Raw genomic sequence first — 21,794 nt, forward strand, 5'->3', positions numbered from 1 at the left:
ATATGCCGCGACCGTTGACGTATTGTCAATGTTATCGCATAATCTGGGTTACAAAACTAACCCAATATTATAATTATTTCATGAATTATGATTACAGGATTATTATCAAAGTATTTTTACCTAAAAATTTATAGCTTTTTTTTTTAGTATTTTGGTGAGTAAACAATTGTTTTGCCCGTCCCTTATTTTATTACCTAGTTACACCTCTGCTCACCACCTCAGATTCGATACCAATAATTGAGAGAAATGGTATTAAACTATTTATAAACTATTTTTCTTTTTTTATTCGTAATGTATTTAATGTTTTATTTTATAACAACTATATTCATTAAAATGTAGGTACAATAAATGACACTAAAGGGCGACACTTCGCTTCAGGCAGTCACGGTGTCAAGAGAGAGAGGCCGCCTAATCCCAACCGGGCATGGCAGATACCTACACGGGTGCCCACTTGAAAATTCTGCCAAACTAAAACACACCTGTTTAAAACCTACAGTACCCTCCCCCACAGTTAAAAACCACCCAATACCCTAAGTTTCCACGGGTTATGAATGAAAAAATAACACTCCATACACTTATTTTCTTAATTATTTTTATCGTGGTCTCTCTATCCATATTATACATAAGTACGGTACTGAGGCAGGTTTTAGGAAGTCATGTGTTAGAATGCCGAGTTTTAGAATATCAAGTTTTAGAATATAAAACTTTTAGAAGCCAACTTTCAGAAGTATTTATTTTGTGTACTGCATACTTCATTTACAATAAATAAAAAAAAATCTTCAATTTAAAAAAAAAAATTATAACTCAATATATTATATAAAATTTGTATTTTGATATTTCCCGCCGTCTAATCATAGATAATATAGAACTTTATCGTAATTCTACACTTATATTTTTTTTAGAATAATTTATATACTAAAACACAGTTTTAAAAAAAAAATTCATATTCTATAATAGGTATACATATTTTAAATTCAAAAACTTGATTTTCTAAAATATGAACCCAAATCCATAATTACATAACAGAACCGATCACTATTTTTCTATGAATTATAGTACACTTTCCTATATATTTTCTAGATTTAACCTGCCCAACACGATTAAATGCTTAATCGTTTTTACCATCTCCGATGGAGTACAGTAGATACTTTCATGCCATACAACCATAATATACCATCCACAATTTTAATAATGATAATTAAAATTAAATAATTATCATAATTGTATTCTGAGCTCTTCAATCCGGGTGGATAGAGAAACATGGCACTCAGTAATTAACTGGTTAATTGATTTTTTCAATATTTATAATGTCAACTACATTTTCTTGTCCGACATAATATTAGATATAAGTATACAGTTAATAAATAATGAATTATTATTTATTTTTTATGAGATACAGAACAGTATTTTTTTTAATTTCTTAATGGACGGTGTAAAAGAATAATTTGTTTTGTACTTAACTCGCAGGCAGTCAGGTGCTCGCAGGTGATGCTACACCCAAGCTCGAGGTTATCCAAAAATGACAATATAAATATTTTTTTAATGATTGATAATATTTGTAAATTAAAAAAAAACTAAATTCTTCTTTATCTAGAAGTATGTATTATACCTGAAATTATTGGAATTTACATAAAATTATTATTATATGTGTGATTTTGTTGGGAATAGAATTTATAATATTATATAAATGGTATATCGATGTATAGGATGTACAGAGTGTATCTATTTTTTTGTATTTTCTTTTAAAACTTTCTTCTAAAGTATAGTCTAATTCTTTTTATTCACATAAATCAGTAAATCTACAAACTGACATCCTCCATAAAAAATGTATTCAATTTTGAGATAAATGCTTAAAAAATGTTAGGCAAACATAGTTATTTTTATTTTCTTACAATCCTAAAATAATTATTATAATCATATATACTTGATTACTTAACATTTTTTTCAAAATTATTTAGCTCTAGTGAATTAAATGTATAACAGTTATTTAAAATGAAAAATAATGCATTTACTAAACTTTAGTAAACCGTAGTATTGTAAAAAACAAACCGAAGAACCAAAATTGGATAGTTTAACTATCAACATTTTAAGAAAAAAAAGCTCTATAAGAATCCATTCAAAAATATATTTTTTACCACTTGAAAAATAATTTTAATTTTGATGTTAGTGCTTAAAAATTTTTAAATTATCATAGAAAAATTAAAAGTTAAAAATAAAAACATGCCTAGCTTTTTTTGTTTATATGAAATTCTATATTCTCTATCCACAATCATTAAAAAACTCCGCGTACAACGACCTAAGATACACTTTGTATGTAAACAATTTATTTCTATATTATACAATTCAAATATGATTATATGGTCAATTTTATATTTTGGTTAGGAATATTTATTTATTTCGAACCATGGTTATACAATCTTAGTACAAACAATTGTAACTAACGGACACAACGGGGATATAAGGTGTTCTAAACTTATGTTTAGAGACCTAAAATAGATGATTCAATGTTTGTCTGTCTGATTGTAATTAATTGACTCGAAAACTACTGGACCGTTGTCAATAAAAGTTACATCGATAGTGTTCTTGAGACTTGGTTGGTATATATAATATATAGCTTATTTTTTCGACACCTGTAAAATTAAGTGAGTAAAGGGTAGATTGCATATTAATTAAGTTTTCTACTCTCGAAAAAGTAATAATGTTTATTTAAATGGTTGCCATTGGTTATAATATATTGGTTATGTATTATAACTAGTAGAAAAATGGATTGTTCATTTTTCTTACAAATATATTTATAAATAGGTTAGGAAAGCTCACTTTAAAAGCATGCTAAGTTCTTGGTTCCCAAACTCATTTTTATTTTTAATACAACACAATAAATTATAATTTAATATGAAATTGTACAATAAGTACGGACAATAGATAACTTATTATCGACAATCGTAACTATGTACTGTTAACTAACAGACGGATGGTCGAACAGACACCACGAGAATTTAAGGCGTTATATGCAAAAAAAAAAACACAAACCTTTAATACGGGCAACAACGTTTGAGACATTTATAGTTATATATATATATCAATAGATGAACCAAACAGGTTTTGTAAACATCTTTCCATAAGTCCAAAGTATAATCTGGTAACGTCTGTATTTTGTGCCCTGTAGTCGGTTTTTTTTAATCGGAATTTCTTAGAAAAATCATCGCGTTAATGGTATAGTAAAAGTAATTTTGATAAAACATTTCTGGTCTATCTGATCCCGTTGCATTGTAGGTTAGGTGCAAGTACAACTACTCGTGTTCATTGTTATTATTTTAAAGACTATTTTCAAAGAAAAAATCATTTGGACAAAAAACTACTCTTTCTGATGTCACCGGATATTTATTTTTTTTTGCCAGTTTTTTTTTTTTGTTGTTACCTTTATGAAATGTTTGTGATGTTCACATAGCAAGTTTCAAGATGACGTAACCAGTAGGGAGTTTGGATCTGAACAAAAAAAAAAACGAAGTTTTACCTCTCACATATTGCTAAAAGTTGAAACTATCGTTTCGAACGAGTCGCTTTCGAAATTGATCAAGAAACTCTGTTTTCTTACCTCACTTGCTTTTTGTTACATATTACAATGATTTGAGATAATAATTTATCAACCCGATAAAGTTATAATATAATAATAGTGTTATTGTTTTCGATACTTACAATGTATTCTAATTTTGTTATTCTTCGATATCACGGCCAGTTCGACAGTCGATAGCGGAAAATTGGAGACGCAACAATAATAATTGATAGCAGACAGTTGATAGTCAACTACAAACAAATTTATGCCATTTACTACGCACTACGAACCCGGGTGGTCACCCATCCGAGAACTAATGGCAGCGGCCATTGCTTACTCTCAGTCACGAAGCGTGATTGATTTCAGCTACTGCACCACGCCGAGCCACTCTGTAGTTTTAAGTACAATGAAACGTTGTCATTTTAAAAATAATATGACAATATTACTTTAACTTTTTTATTATATTATAAAAATATGAACGTTTGTCGTATACTATATTATAATAAATTACTTTTGATTTGTAATCGAAATACAATAATCACAGTCAAAAGAATATTTAAAACACAATTACAAAAAGAGATTTTATCAAATTATATTTACGAAAATTGAAATAGAATCATGATAATATGTTTTGTTTTAAGTTTATAGGTATCTGACGTAACTTTACTATGTTCTAATACCTATTACCTAAGTATAACTACCATATTATTCAATATTATAGTATGGAAATCTAAAAATTTCGTTCTGTTTATCTACCTTACTAATTTATTTATTATTTATGTAATATTATAAATATTTATATTACATACAATATCATTAAAGCATAATATTAAAAGTACAATTTTATTATTTGATTAAATATTAAGACTTATCAGTTATTAACAAAAACTTGATATACTTTGAGATAATTGAATAAGTATTTGACCTAACCAGCTATTTAGAAAAAAAATACTTTATAGTAAAATGTTGTTTCAAACAGTGAATATTTAAAATATATTATGAAATCGAAATATAATGAATTAATATAAGAGCATACAACATCAAAATCACTAATTATTTTAATGACATGGCTAAATCGTACACTATGCATTTCGCACAAATATTTTCCATTCCAATTTTTAGTTATTAGAGACCTACATTTACTGGTTTAATCAAACATTAATAATATTGTTTTATGGATAAAAATGTTATGACATATTATAATGTATGACATATTTTTACATTTTAAAATTATCGTCTACGTAATAATTTATACCAATATTATAATTTCACAGATAAAAATGTCGAAAATTGGTGAATCTTTTCTCAAGACTACAATTTATAAAAATAAGCAATTGCAAAATTATGCATGAATACAACAAACATGTATAGATCGCGTGTATTAAAACATAAAAAAAATATAATAAAAAAATATTTACCAAATTAGTATACCTCGTAGGTATTATGTGTTGAGGTACACGTTCTCGGCGTTTCTCTCAACTCGAAGTTAAGTAATTTCAGGATATTTTGTTTTCAAAACATTAAAAATCTTAAATTATGGGTTTTATGTTATTTTCTGCGCTTTAAAGTAGTAAAAATTTAAAATTACTACTTGTATTTTTATTATTTTTGTCTTGTTATTTTATTGTCAGAGATTCTTTTTTTTTGTTTTTAATTAATCCCGTCTTTATATTTTCAAGTTTAACTGTAAGAAACTAGTAAATAATAAAGAAATATTATTTTAATCAAAACTTTGTTATAACAATTATTACACTTATATAATATTATGTTAATAATATAAAATGGTATATGTATATAATATAAAAAAATCAATAGTTTAAAACTATTTTGTTTTAAGTTAAATAGTTAATTATAAGTGACCTTTAAATGGTTATTTAAATTTAATAGCTTAAAATTAAATGGTTTTCTGAAAAAAGATCTACCGAAAAAATTAACAGATAAATTCTAAAACATAATAAAACGGTATTTATTGTATACATTTTAAAACCTTTGGAAGTGTTCTATTTACTGTAATAATTACACAATAATTAACGAATATGATACTGAAAAATATACAGTGTGATTGACAAAGTATGCTCATCCCCATTTTTTTAAATTTAATAATAAACATAATCAAATTCTGATTTTTGAAATTTATGAAATATATATGCTTTAAGCCCATGTTTTTATATTTTTTGCTACTAAAATAGTGGGTAAATGAGTTTTGTTTTAAATCGACATTGCAGTGCTCTTTTTCTACAGATAGTGGTCCCGTAAGTATCTGCCATGTCCGGGTGGGGGATGGCGGCACTTGTTCTCCGGACACTGTGACTTGCCCGAAGAAAAATGCCGCCCATGACCAAGGAATCGAACCGGCGCTGGCTGCGTCGCAACCGACGCCCTAGACCGCTTGGCCACTCCGTCCCCCAATAAATAATTATATAGTCTCTTAATGTAGCGTTTCGACGTTTTACTGATAAACTCAATGTTTATATTTTTCTACGCAAACAGCTCCAGCCAGAGAGATCGGTCTCCCTTTTTTACTGCACTCCTTTAATCTACTGTATCAATCTTCAATTGAGAAAAAAAATGTAACTTATTTTTGACTGAGTTAAGTTTTTAATTTGTCTATTAAATTTTTTATAATGTAAGCTACAAGTTAAATAGAAAACTATTCGTCCTCGATCATCATTTTTCAGCACATAACAATATTATAGTGTCGTTTTCCAGGATTTCGTGGTTTTAAAAATAAATTACGTGTCTCTTTTGTACGCGATCGGCTCAATTTTTATACTCCAGCTTTATGTCTACACTCCTTAAGTACTTTAATCCGCGTCTTGTTCACGTTCAGGTAATCTCGTTATACATTCGTCAGAGTAAAGATGATATGCACGCTTTTACTTGTAAACGAATTTACATACGCAACGGCCAATAATAATGTACCTGCCGGACGTCCTGAAGTATATTTAAATTTAAATCGTTTCCTGCACAGACGACGGCGGTACGACGCACGTACTTACGATTTACGAGTATAATATCTGTGTAGCGATAATAGTGTTATTTTTATGTTTGTCGTGTGCGGATGATATCATATTATACGATAAGTGCGGTTTCCGTCCGTCCTTCCGCCGGGAGTTCGGTCTTTCGGACAATATTTATATCGTACGTGATTTATAATATTTTGTTTGACGATTTCAACCATTGCGAGATGATCATTTCCGGCATATCTACAATAATGATTCAAAAATCGGTTATCGGAACAAGGACTGGAGAATATATTTTATGTATAATACTAGACGAATTCCTTCATATTATTGACTTTGATCATTTAGATTTGTTGAGATTTTTTTTTTTTTTTGGTTATTATTGAATCATGTACAAAATTTAAATCGTATTCGACCTGGATAAAATCAGCGTTGACCAAAATGGATAAATTTGTATTTCCAATAAACCTCGAACCGAATCAGGAAAAATCAAAATGGGATGGTGAGGGTGCACTACAATAAATTCTAGTCTGGCTATTATATTGCAGAGTCATAGAGTAAATAATAGGTGAAATAGAAGTTTTGTAGTTCCTCCCTTCAATTAAAATTTGATATCGTTTACGCAGCATAGGGTCAAGTTCGTAACGATACAACAGCCAACAGCCGCTGTTGAAAATCTAAGTTATGATAAAAAAACCAAAAAACCAAACAACCCCCTCCCTCCACACTTTCGCCTCAAGAGACGTTTCTGGTACGAATTGTGGTGTTTGTTCGCTGTTACTCACGTATTACTGTTGTGTTTCAAGTAGGACCGGGCACGAGCGCGTACACGATGAATACTTAAAACGGTCACACCCCTCCACCTCAATTGGTTTTTCCACCCCGTTTTCCGAACGTCCCACGAGGAAACGCGGTTTCGGACAGGACCATAAAGCCGAACGATTTTTTTTCTCATCGTTTCGTTTGTTTCTTCCCCGACTGGGATTTTATTGAATACTTTTCGTTTTGCCGCGGCGTCTTTATACCTACAGTTTTTTTGGCACCTAGCGTTTAAAAACACCTGACTAGACCGTAATCTGCGATTACTCACATATTACATAATAATAATATTTGTGTAGAAGCGCTGCAATAATATTCCCAGAAACACATATTATAATATTATTATGAATATAGATGCGATCCAACGTGGGGCCGTTAACCGTATTTCGATAAAGTTCCTAGGTGGCTGGCAAATAAAACAACAACAACTCGTTACGCCTCTTTAAATTTGATAGAAACGCCTAGATAAAGCAAAAAATAAAAATATACACAGTTTTCTGGTCCTATTTTTATTACGTGAAAGTAGTAATGGTCGATGATGGTCATTTAATACGGTTTTTTTCCAACTCGGTATGAGCGCGGACACTGAATCGTTTACTATCAAATGTAAACAAAACACCGACAAATGTGAAAACAAAACGGTCGTCTAATCGTCTGTTTTAACACGGTTGATTTCGGTCGAGTTGTGGTGAATGAAAAAAGGTAATAAACAGTGGGCTCAGAACCAATAGAAGCGCTAAATCCTTCTTTTTTATTTCCATTCTATTTTGATACACATGCGTTTATTGATTTTATCCGAGCTATTATAACCCACCATGTAAGCCCATTATTTAAAATCAAGAACTAAAATGTGCTAAATCAATACAATTTATACATTTGTTATTTAATAGAGGGAATAACATATTTTAATTTTTAACCATAGTGTTACGACCGAAAGGCTTTATTATGTACAAATATATTTTATAATATTCAAAAAGTACTCTCTCGTATTAATTGTATCAACCACACAATAATAATATGTACTACAGTGGTTGATCTAAAGCTCATTTAAGGGTCAGTCAAACTTGTATCATAGGTACTTAGACGTTAAAATACAGTAAATACAACTACTATAAGTATATTTTTTTACGTTCAAACTATCGTGTTATCTAATTTTTAAATAATTTTTTTTTTCCGGGAGGAGTTGTGACTTCTGGACCCCTCCAAGTCTTGAGTCCAAATTCTAGGATTATTATGACTTTTCAGTGGAGGGATAAAAGCTTTGAACAGTAGTTTTCTATTTATCCCTTCCCAAAAATTATCTTTGTTTAGGTACTTTCCCAAATAATTTGACCAAGCGATGCAAGGTCATTTGTAAGTAGTAAGCAGCATAAATAAATATTGAAATATACATATGAACATGCTAGTCATCATAGTTTGATGTAAACATGATATTATTTAAATTTAATGGTTGGCATTGACGAGATAGTCAAAATCTGTCATTATAAAGATCACAATATAATTTTCTAACACGGCGTAATGTATAGGCAAAATAGGTACATTTATACATATCTGCAGCTGTTTAGTAATTAGTTTGTATTTTTTTTTTATTATTTTTATATTATAATGTATTTATCAGTTGTCAAAATGAATGTCCATAAAAAAACCTTTTTTTAAATATATTTACGTGAAACGACATTAATTTATTAATATGAGAATATGAGCTTTATTATGTTAACACTAATCTATTTTAATAATTATTCTAATGTTATGTTATAGTTTTATTGTTATAATTTTTTGTTTTTATCCATTTTTATTAGACGAATCCGTTTTTTCCGGCACATTCAGATGATAGAAAAATATATTTTCAAAAAAAATTTACATTTTAATTTAGTATTAGGTTTGACTCGAAATGTTTTTTGAAAAAGTCTCATTACAATATTATTACGTACGCCAAACTCCGTCAACAGTAGTTTTCCAAATTCGACGATAATAATTATAATAATAATTATTTGTCATGATTATTCTCAAATCTACTGCACGAATAATATAAACAGCGTAACATTATACAGCCGGGACGAGCTGCAGAGTGAACCGCAAAAATATTCGACCACACCCGGGCCGTGTTTTTTCGTACTGTTAATTATTTTATTGGTTTCAACCACCAATCGTAATACTATATTTTTGTATTTTTTACAGACTATAAAAACAACAACGAAAAAAATAAATGAATAACATGTTCGTTTAAATTAACTTTTATATTGATCGCACAACGCTGTTTTATTGTTGTTGTTCTGACACACATACACACATACGCGCGTGCATTAATTTCATAATGTTTAATTTCAATAGGTAGGGTAGGCATTCAGATTATACTTCTCTATTGTTCTTACACAATATTTTACCTGCGCATTATAAAATACGTTTATTTTACGTACCCCAGTGCAACAATACAATACAATATTATTATATGGGTATATAAACAACAGTTATTATCGACAACGAATTAATGCAAAACAAATAGTATTATCTGTGTGCGCATCGGGGGGGGGGGGGGGGGGGTTCCGATATCAAACATTTTACGGCAAACGTGAATAACTCATGAAATATCAAATCGTCCGTCACATGACTGCCAAATCCTTCTTTAGTTGAGAGGGGGAGGGGTGGGGTAGTTTAAAAGTAAATTTTTTAGTCAAAGGGTAAATAAAAATTAGGAAAAATTTGAATTTTAACTATAAACACTATAATCAGTTTTTGACAACTGGTTAAACATTCTGAACATTTAATACAAGGTTTTTTTAAGGTAATTTTAATTCTAAGATTTTACTGTTTTTTTTTCTTTTTTAAGTTTTTCTTAAAGGGATTTAATCAACTGAACAGTGACCAATAATAATTGGGCAATTATGCATATCATATATTAGTTATATAGACTTAAAAATACAATTTTATTTTTTTACATGAGTTGATCCTTAAAGTGAAAATATATTAAAATTGGAACTTGATAAAAAAAAAATATATATACAAACTATAGGTACTCCGATAGGTACTATTCGCAAATACATATTTTTATAGGTCCTAAATTGAAACACATTTCGTGCAGACTATTTCATCGGAATTATTAATAACTTATTGTACCTAAGTATAACATTTTAGTTTATATAGAGATATACCTAATATACAGTCATTGTTAGGAAACAATAGATTGGCCTGTGAAAAAACTTATAAACGGAGACATGTGAAATACTAAATGGTCTGTTTTATCGTTCACAACAAGTTGTTTTTTTTCTCCTTTTAAATTGAATTAATTCTAACAACGTAATATTTCGCTATTTTTTTCCTCCGTTGGCTAATAGTATATATAGTTATGGAAAACGTATCTGTTGAATTAATAAACTTGCATAGAATACAGATGAGCACGCATAATGTGCATTAAGCTTATTGTTGATTTTAGATTTAACTTTATAAATAATTTCGTTCTTAAGTTCCGAAACTTAAAAACTTAATGTGTTCGTAAAACATTGTTTCTACAAAATTAATAACTTCAAAGTTGAAATATTATTATCCTTTTAAATCCACACAAACATAATATACATATTATATATTAAACACTGCACATACAAACGCAATCCTGTTAAAACTTTCAGCTTCGACGTTATGCCATACTCGTGTGGCAGCATATACATCATGGGAAATTCGGTGTCTCAAGTGCTCAGAACTTAAAGCTATAAATTAAATAATTGCCGTGCTTAATGGGCTATATAACATTGTCATTTTCACTGAGCAGTTCACAATACAATACCACTATTATGGTACCCTGCAAGTTCCTTATAGGAAGTATAGGTACCAACACGTACTTAAAACTTCAGTCAACGCATTCATATTTTGTAATAACACGCGGTCTGTTCGATGGATGGATATGATTACAAATCATCGTGTATTTATCCAGAGTAGATACCCATGAAATGCCTGTAAAAATACTTAAAATACTTAACATTCATTAGTTTTTATTAATGGGTAATTAAAAAATTCTTAAAAATTAGAAGTCAAGTATCGAGATAGAATTTTTTGGTATGACTTCAGTCAACGCATTAATATTTTTTAATAACAAGGTATGTTCGATTTTCAATGGATGAGTATGATTACAAATCATCATGTATTTATTCAAAGTACCCATAAATAATATGATCACTGAAAAAATACGTATAACACTTTACATTCATTAGTTTTTATCGAGAAGTATGTACACAGTGATGATGTAACGATAGATATACGGTGTGTACGATAAGTGCGATTAAAAAAAATCGTGTTTTTATTCAAAGTATGTAGGTTCCCATATAATAATATGATCCCTAAAAAAATACGTAAAACCCTTTACATTCGTTAGTTTTTATCAATAAGTATTAAAAAGTTCTTATAAACTAATAGTCAAGAATCGAGATAACGTTTCTTGGTACTCTGAAAATGCTTATTGCACACGCACATCACTATTGCATTTTTTATTTATTTTTTTTTTACTCATTGTAAAATAATAATTAAAGTGTTCAAATTAAAAAAAAAAAAAAAACTATATATTTAAAATGGGATTTTTGTAAAAATACAACGTTGTCAAATTAAAAGCGTTCATAAAACGATATTGATTGCCTGCAATAGTAAAACAATTATTGTATACCTAATTAGAATTTTAAAAATATGTATTTTTCTCTAAAGGTTCGGTTACAAATCTAACCTTTTTCCTTTTGAATTTATTGGTATCGATTCCGGTACTGGTTCTCCAAAAATTAAATAACTGTTCCGGTTCGGTTCTGGGGAGGATAACAACCAAAACACCTTCCTGACTGTGTCAATTTGTCAGATTCTGATTTATAGGAGGTGCAATGTGGAAATCTATGGAACATCTCCATAATGGGTGTAATATTATTATATTGAATCATGGTATAAATAACTTAAAATAAGTATATTAATATTGAGTCGCATTTACTTTTTTGTACGTAACTACATTTATGGAAATATCATATTATACCATTCACACTAAAACATAATGTAATTTTAAATTATATTATGTTTTATTATAAATTACTAATTTATAATGTAACGATATTTTTTGAATACACTGACACACACCTACCTTCTCGAATTTGAAATATAATATTTCGATTAAAAATACAGAACAACGGATATGATTGGTACAATACGCGCATTTCGATTATTATACGACAATATTGTAAAGCTGAAACAACAAATAATACACAATAGTGTCTTTTGCTTAATTGTACAAGGTTAATCAAAGACGATATTATATTATTTTATTATATAGACATAAAGTCGTAATGGTTGTCAAGTGCCAGGATGAACTGGACGGGTTATACATATACCATTTTCAGAATAAGACGTTATGATTTATGCCGTCAATGACAACGAATCGATTTTATAATGATGTGTGTGTGTGTGTGTGTTTGTTTTTATTTAAAAACACTTTTTATAGTAGAAAAAAAATATGCTCTGATCATCAAATTTGATGGAGGTTTCTGGTAGAAAATTGAATCTTTTTTTTTCTCTTAACAATTCAAAATTGAAAATGTTCAGTACTTTTTAAAGTAATTGGAAGAAGTAAAGATATTTTGTTAACATTTTAGTATGTTTGGTAACCATTTGGTTACCAAAATAAGTTAGAACAACTTCCATCAGAATATTTTTCGTATACAAGGAGATAATAATATATCATTGAATTCAAAATTCAAATTTAACAAATCCGTTACAAGACCCACTAGACCAAAGCGGTACCCAATTGACTACCTTTTTTTTTTTTAAATCGTAACGGTTGCCGAGTGCTAAGTTTAACAAGACATGCGGTATTCATATCGACCACTACGACGATTTATCGTAATGCATCGGATATAGTGACTGCGTAAAAGTCATTTAAATCGTAACTTCGTCAAACCATATGTGATCGCGTCGAGGTGCGCAGTGTCTGTGCACTGCACCATCAGATTTTTAATATAGTGTGTCGGGTTAAAAAATGTGCATCCCGAAAGATAATCGATTCCGTCCGTAAAATAATGATAATAATGGCAAATATAATACAGTATCAGCGGACATCGCGTCAGTTAGTCGATATATTTATTTATGTAATTTTATTTTTCGGTCAAATAAAACCGACCGATGGCGAGCCGGAAGTGGTTATATGCAGGAGGGCGATGGTCGGTGGTGCGGAAAAGCCCGACGGTTAAAAGCGTTATTTCCGGTTCTGTGGTTTTAACGTGTCCCGTCCGTGCAAATTTGCCGCCCGGAGCACAGTCCCTCCTCCCTTCCACCCAGCAGATAATCCTTCTCCTCATCGTCATCGTCACCGTCGTCGCTGTCCGATATGTCCCGTCACCCGCAGGTCCACGTGAAATCGAAAACGCACAATCCATGTTATAACACCTAATATTATAGCTATAGGTACACTAGTATAATAATAATATATTATATATTTCTTTCTAAACTTGTACGCATATATCCCATATATATATATCTCGAGGACGTGAACCGTACGCATGGCCAGCCAATTGCGATGACGAGAAGTTATACGATCTGGACAGCGATGATCGATAGAACATAATAATATAACGCAATAATCATATTATATAACTAGTTGGGTATATAATCGTATAATATATATTACCTATATTATCGTAGACCGGTCCTGTGAATTCGATTCGGATCCGAGAAAGACGACACTAAATATTATTTTATTTATAAGATGTATTAAGTACGGGCTGTAAGGGTAGCTCATAACGGTTAAAATTACAAAATATCAATGACGAATAAAGTTAACTGAAGTAAGAAATATCAATTAAAAAAAAAAATAGTGAAAAATGCAAGATAGTGCCTATGTGTGAAGATATAGTTAAGAAGTAATTTTGTTATATAGTGGTTATATAGATGGTTCTACATTGGTAATGCACATTATCTTTGCAAGATAGGGAAGGAGGTATACAAGAAATGAAGAATAATCATATGCCTATTCTTTTTTTATGTATATTAGCATACGCCCAGCAAAATACAAGAATTTAAGTTATAAATACTCTTTAAAATATTATCTATAGTAAAATGATAATGGTCTCACTGTGGATCCCACGATACAGATGTTTATTATTCCAAAACAGAGTGTATTATAGGGCTACACGCAGTAAAGATACTTATAAGATACTCGCACGCATAGTTGCAAATGTCGAGAGGGCTGGGGGGCTAAGCCTTTCCTAATCGTTGTATGACCCCCACAAAAATTCTAAAGATTTTACACCACATTCAAATATTATAGGAATAACTAATGTTCATAATATATTTTACATAATAATCAATCTGCCTCCTCAAATCTCAAACACTAATGTGCCTATATGCTTGTACGCTTATATACATCGCGGGACGCGATATCATACACCTGGCTGATAGAATGCGATTTCGTGCAATTATACGCTCTGCATCATGATCAATAGAATATAATATTCAATTGTAATAATAATCATTGAAATTGTTGGGTACATATTAAATGGACCTGTAAATTAAAATCAGATCCGTAAAAAACGGCGCTGGTGGTAATAATATAATCACTAACTGTGTATTATTTAATATTTTAAACGGTTAAAATTTCAAATATCAATGATGAAAACACTAAAATGTATGAAAAATTATCATAAATGAAACACACCAAATTTTTTACTTAAGTATAAAACCAAAATAGGTAATGAATTTTCATTTTTTTAGAACTGAATAAAAACCAAAACCCAAATCTTAATTTCTATTTTTTTAAAAACCGAAAAGAAACCGAAACAGAAATTTTAATTTTTCTAGGAACCGGACCGGAACCGAAACCGTAAAAATCATCAACCCTGGCTTAAACCATATTTTATTGTACGCATATTACAAATAACTGGGAATACACAGTAAAAAAGTTTCGACACAATGCAGGAAACGTTTCCCCACGAATAAACAATAGAATTATAATGAATCACAAACGAATTGATATAATATTTTTGAAAAAAAAAGTGTTAATTTTTTTATTTCAGGTTAATTCTATAACATATTATTCAGAGTAAATTATAGCTTTTATATATTATATTTAGGAAATATTTACATAATTATTATGCGTATATATTATAACATGAAATATATTTTTATAATATATTGATCGATATGTGAATCGTCATATTCTCATCGAGGTCAATTTACTGATTGATTTTTTTAATTTTTTTTTTTTTTATTAGGGTTAAGGCTTAAACTACTAGGTTATTAGCCTGTGGTACTGTAGGGGAGGGTACTGTAGATTTGTTTACACGTGTGTGTTTATTTTGGTAGAATTTTTAATTTAGGCACACGTAGGTATCTGCCATGCCCGGTCGGCACTTGTTCTCCAGACACCGTGACTTGCCCGAAGAAAAATGCCACCCGCGACCGAGGTATCGAACTCGCAGCCGACGCCTTAGTCCAATCGGCCACTCTGTCCCCCCCTTTTTTTTTTCAATCGTCATGTCTATTAATGATATTATTAAAAATATTAATATCTATTTATGTTTAACATTACGGATAATTATAGTACGTAGTGATAAATAGTTATTTAGTTGAATTTTATTTATCGCATATTTCGTACAATTTTATATTTATACGTTCATATATTTTAAGTGCATATTTGATGATTTGTTAGTGCATTAAATTCATTGCTCTACTATATTTAATATATATGTATATGGGTATTATGCTTTTGAGAACGAAAACAGGTTAGCAATTCTATAGTCTATGTATTCACAATCCCAAATTCCCAAATGCACTATAACAATAGTATAATACTGTATTATATTAATTGTTCCTACACAGAACATTTTAATTTTCTACCCCGATAATCACATTGTGTTTGACGGAAAAATGAATACACTATTGAAAAAAACGATTATTATAGTTATTACATTCAAAATTTACCGCTATGCTGTCACATTTCCGATAAATCTCACGCTCTCTGACACCCTCACGAAAAGATTTACAACACGTTTTGATTGTCCTGATCCTGACGAAAGGTTTCTATCGACGAAAGCGTATCAAAGTAACGCTCACAAAGATTTATCGAATGGCTAAATTTTGTTGGAAAATAAGAATGCAAGCCAGAACATGAAAATTTTTGAAATATTAATCCCTAATTGTATTTATTGGCAACTTACTTATGTCGATTTAGGATAATATTTTGTTGGCAAAGTAATTGCCTCGAAACTTAATTTGTTTAAAAAAGTATTTATTTAAGCTACTGCGTCGAAAAAGTATTTGTTCTAATGAATATCGTTTAGAATATTTTCGATAAAATTACATTTATGAGAAGAATTTGTTGGTGGCATCATATTATTATATTATAAATTGATTACGATTCCAAAGTAATACGATTCATCAAAAATACAGATCCAATATTATGACGTGTTTCCAATGGGATATTTTTCCACAAAAATATTAATCCAAATGAATAATTTTCCAAAATTGTTTGATCAGTTGTTTTTTGTGAAAATATTTAAAGATCTGTATTTTTGAGGACAAATATAGGTACATTACACATTACATTATAACATGATCTGTTGTTGTGGCAACTGTAATTTAGACATATTATAGTAAACAATATTTTTTTTTTAAACGGATAACTTATTTGGTGTAAAATAATATTATTTTCCAACAAAATATGAATCAAAAATGACATTTTCGTCATGTATTTGAGCGTCAATACTTTTCAAACGATACACGTTTTCCGAAATACCAAGTTCTGACTAATTATTGTCCAACAAAATATCTACCCAGATTTAACCAATCTCGGGCGTACGGATCTCTGACGATGGTTAAAAGTAAATTGTACAATTATTATTCGTTTGGATCCGTATAACTGTGGAAACCCGTTGGAAACACATATTATGGGAACTGAATTTTGATTGAATAGTGTTACATTGGAATCGTAATCCATTTAAAATAGATTATTGTTGAAACGTAATTTTATGAATAATATTCTATTTGAAACATAATTTGTTGTTGGAACTGTGATAGGTTATATAGTAAACAATATATTTTTGGAATAGCATTTGCTCAGAAACTTTTGTTCGTGGAAAATGTTTTATCAGCAATGCATATTATTGAATTACAAAATTTTCCAACAAAATACGTTTACAAATGTAATTACTCTTTAGGTATGCGATTCCAAAATTATATTTTTCAACGGTTGGATTTCCAAACCGGTACATTGTTGAGTACCTAAATACTTTTCAAACGAAATATGTTTTCCAAATTTCCACGGTGGTCTAACCAATTTTTAATATTTTCCAACAATAAACAGCCCTCCGACGAGTCCATCAATTCGCGTTTGCGGTTTAATGACTATATTTCTCGCCTCGATACGACAATATTGTAAAGTTCAGCTCTTCGCTCAGAGTTGTACGATTTAATAATATTATGATAATAATAATAAAAGCATCAGAACGGACGGGCCGAGCAATTTTTCACCGTTTATTGTTACAACATGACAAACTGCGAAACATTATTCCGCCGTCGTGGATGCGCGTGATGAATATTACAATAATTTATAATGATATGATATAGTATACGCGTTTCGGCGTTGGCTTTATTTTTCGTGACCGATTCGATTACACAATTTGCAAAGGCGGGCAAGTTAATGAAAATAATTAACTCTAGTTAAGTAGATAGTCAAGTTAAGGTAATCACACGATCGTTAGCCAAACACGGTCTCTCATCAAGAAACATAAAAATAAATATTATAGTTATATCACTACCGTCTATATATAGTATTAGATTATCTGTTATTTAAAACCGTGTATGGGTAGTGGGTACAGTATAATTGATGAGCCATAGAAACCAAACATTTGAAAAACATTTTTAACTTAAACGCGATGGATTCGTTTTAAATCAGCTAAATAAAGTTAAGTTATTCCAAGTTCTTCGGTTAATCCGAGAAATAAATTATTATAGTTAACCCTTAACTAATGGCAAGCATAAAACTATTATAATTATAATTTTAAAGTAGATATATTTAAGCTGAAATCAAAAATGTTTTCAAATAAATGTTTGGACTTGAAATTGTATAGTAATCAATTTATTGATCTTGAAAGATACATTCTACCAACAACCGATATTGTAAATAGCTAAAAAAAAATATATATTTTAACTTTACTTAAGCTTTTCAACTGGGTAGTATTAGTTAATAGCACACCTTTGCGAATTTTGCTGATGAAATAGTATCGTAATCAGTGCAATATTATAATATCGTCTGATGAAAATAGACCACACTGTGAACTCTTGTCATAACATATTGTGGTTACAATAATAATAATAATAATAATAATAATAATATTTATAGTCACTGCAGTACCTACCTGTAATAGTAACGAAAGCACGACGATGCCATGCGATCTCTGCACCGCGTCCGAGTAGTTGGCAAACAGCTGCGAGTTGAAACTGAATATCTGAAGCTGTAAGAAAAAAAAATGAAATAATATTGGTACGAAATTTCGATGACGATAATAATATTATTGTATCGTATAATGTATAATATTATGTTATATAATAATGGCAATGGCTATAACATTGCGTCGACGACGCGGACGGAATCGATTCCAATACCACCGTTCTTCGAATCGTTAAACTTTATTATACCGCACCCAATTTAGTGTCCTATCAAAAAGTATTAAATAAATCACGAAACTTTTCTTCGCGCTGAAAATTTTCACGAACGGTTTTCGCGTGCCGTGAAATTAAAAAAAATAAAGTTCAGGAACCACCCCGTTCTATATATATATACCATGCTTTGAGCTCGAGCTGAAAAGCACACGATCGCGGGACTTTGCGACGTGTACGACCGAGTTAAGCACAAAACACGCGTGTGTCGTGAAAGAAATTGCCGAGATTGCAACTTGGAAGTCACGAAGGTGTGAAATCGTCGCAGACCAGACGGATTTTAAAAGTATAATAATAATATGATATGATATTATTATGGTAGTTTCGATTCCCAAGTCATAACGTTGGGATATTTTCGTACCGTGGAAATCCGGTCGATGTTGTGTTAAAAAATTTTGTTGATAAAGTATAATAATTTGGTATAGGTAAATAAGAGGAGAGGACGTCATAACTTTAGTGAATTTATTATTATGTAGTTGTTATATTTGAGTACCAAAATAACGAATAATATGCTGTCACTAATTCGCCTCTACCGTATAAGACTGATGTTAGCACGAATGGTCTGTTAGCATTTTATTAATATTTGAAAATACAAAATCGCATTTTGTCGATTGTATATCCAAAATAGGTACGTCATAATCTCAGTGCAATTATTGTTATGGTTGTTATATTTGTCATCGGAGTACCTTAAATTATTATGACTGTGACTGTAAGCACGAATGGTTTGTTAGTATTGTTTTAATATTTTTTTCCTACAGTTTTTGACTTTATAAAGAATTAAGTAGGTAATTATTAGAATATGCGTGTAGATATAACAAAACGTATAATATTTCATTATTTTAAATATACCTATGATTTTTTTAAATCTAAAATGATAGTTAAAAGGTCATAACTCGAACACCGGACCAACTATATTGCTATTATACACGAATCAAAATGAACTCAAACGAAACATTATTATGTCTTTTTATATGATAATAACATTAAATATACGTATATCTTCAAATGAGTGTAATTAAAAATGATATTTTTTCAAATTTTAATTTTCGACAGGATTCAAATATTTGGCTACTGCGCAGCTCGAAAATTAATAAAATAATCAACATTGTATAGTGCGACGACGGTAATATTACTATCATTATGGTTACCTATAGACGTTATAATATTGTATTTACCTACACACACCATGTTTTTGAAACCTGATATTGGTGGTATTATAATATGATGTGATTTCAGTCAGCGGATAGGGGATTTTGTTTCCGAATCGGCGAATGCAGATTCCACATTCTCAATATTCTAGGGAGAAAAACGGGTCATTCTTATATTGTGCAGTTTTTTATTTTAAGATGTCGGAACGTTGTTACGTGTTGGAAGTCACGTGGGATCTCGAGGTTTGACTTTCGTAGGAAAAACGTGTGGCGTGTAATATTGCCGTTGTACGATTATCACAACAGACTTGACAAATTTACTACCATGCAGTGTTGTGCATTATCCGGCTAAACATTTTCATATGTTTATCTTATCACAGTATTGTGTACCTAAGATAATTTTTGTGACAAAATGTATAATTATATTATTATATAATTGTTTTTGAGGCGGGCAGTGGGTGGTTTTCATTTTTATAAGCTATAGCTTATTTATTCGATTCCATTTTCGTGTTCTATTAGTTATTTTATGTATATATTATTTATTACGTTTGTTTTACTATTTTTATGTACTTATGTTATAGTATAAAATTGTTCATTCTCGTTGTAAACACCGATTGATAGTCGTGTTTATAAAACACGTAATTTTACGATTGTCATATTTAAACATACATATTTTTATCTAGATTAATTTGGTAATGTTTTATATACTATCCAGATAAATATTTGAAATTTCATTTTATAAATTATCTAGATCAAATTTAAATAAACTATCAGTCATAATAATATTATTTAATTACATTGTTGGTTATATTTATACAACACTGCCATCATGCAACCGAATACGGTCTGCACTCATAATGATAATACATTACATGTTTCAAACATGAACATTTACAATACATGTCATGTTCACGTCAAATCAATAGAACAGTTACCTAACCTAACCTACTTGAATTAAATGTTTTAAACGAAAAACGAACGTCGATTGTCTGATAAGTTGAAAGGTGAACAACATTTTTGTTATTCGATAGCGTAGTTATAATTTATTGGCTGCTTTGAGAAACGAGTTTTATAACACTTATAAGTACCATCAAATTTTCAGCCAGCGTGTTGGTGTGTTACAGTCTCATTGTAAACATACTTTTATAATATTTTATATCGTAAAGCGTATTTGAAATATAAATCTAATTATTCTATTAGCGTGTTGTACAGTGTATACACACGTTTATACAGAACATAACAAAAATACCTGACCAAATGAAATGGCTTTTGTTCTAATTAATATTTTTATATCATTTATACCCGCTTGCGTTACACGTATAGTATAACACTTTTCATTTTAGATTCTGAGCGAAGCGATGAATGTATTGATTTTACAATGATGTGTATTTTTTCTAAGATTTAAAAATGTAATACAAGATTATCTATAAGTTTGTCAACCTTTATCCAAAAAAAAAAAAAATGTCTACAGGAAATTCAAATTAAATTTTTATGAGCGTTTGAAATTCATATTTTTACAACATTTGATATTCACTCGATATCTCATGTAACGATTTTCTTATTTTGTTGTAATTAAAAAACGTATGACTATAGATACTTGAAAATTTTACTGAATGTTTTTATTAGCATTTTCTATACACG

General features: G+C 29.8%; 1 protein-coding gene across 2 annotated transcripts in view; it reads right to left on the reverse strand.

Moving 5' to 3' along the window:
- The window catches only part of LOC132935438 (carbonic anhydrase-related protein 10), a 283,615-nt gene that overhangs the window by 42,654 nt on the left and 219,167 nt on the right, over positions 1-21,794 (reverse strand). For both annotated transcript variants that reach the window (XM_061001986.1, XM_061001984.1), the window contains exon 6: positions 18,705-18,800. In XM_061001986.1, coding sequence (XP_060857969.1) covers positions 18,705-18,800 — 96 coding nt within the window. The remainder of the gene's footprint in view (positions 1-18,704; positions 18,801-21,794) is intronic.

Source organism: Metopolophium dirhodum, chromosome 1 (assembly GCF_019925205.1).
Source record: "Metopolophium dirhodum isolate CAU chromosome 1, ASM1992520v1, whole genome shotgun sequence".
In the NCBI taxonomy this organism is placed as follows: Eukaryota; Metazoa; Arthropoda; class Insecta; order Hemiptera; family Aphididae; genus Metopolophium; species Metopolophium dirhodum.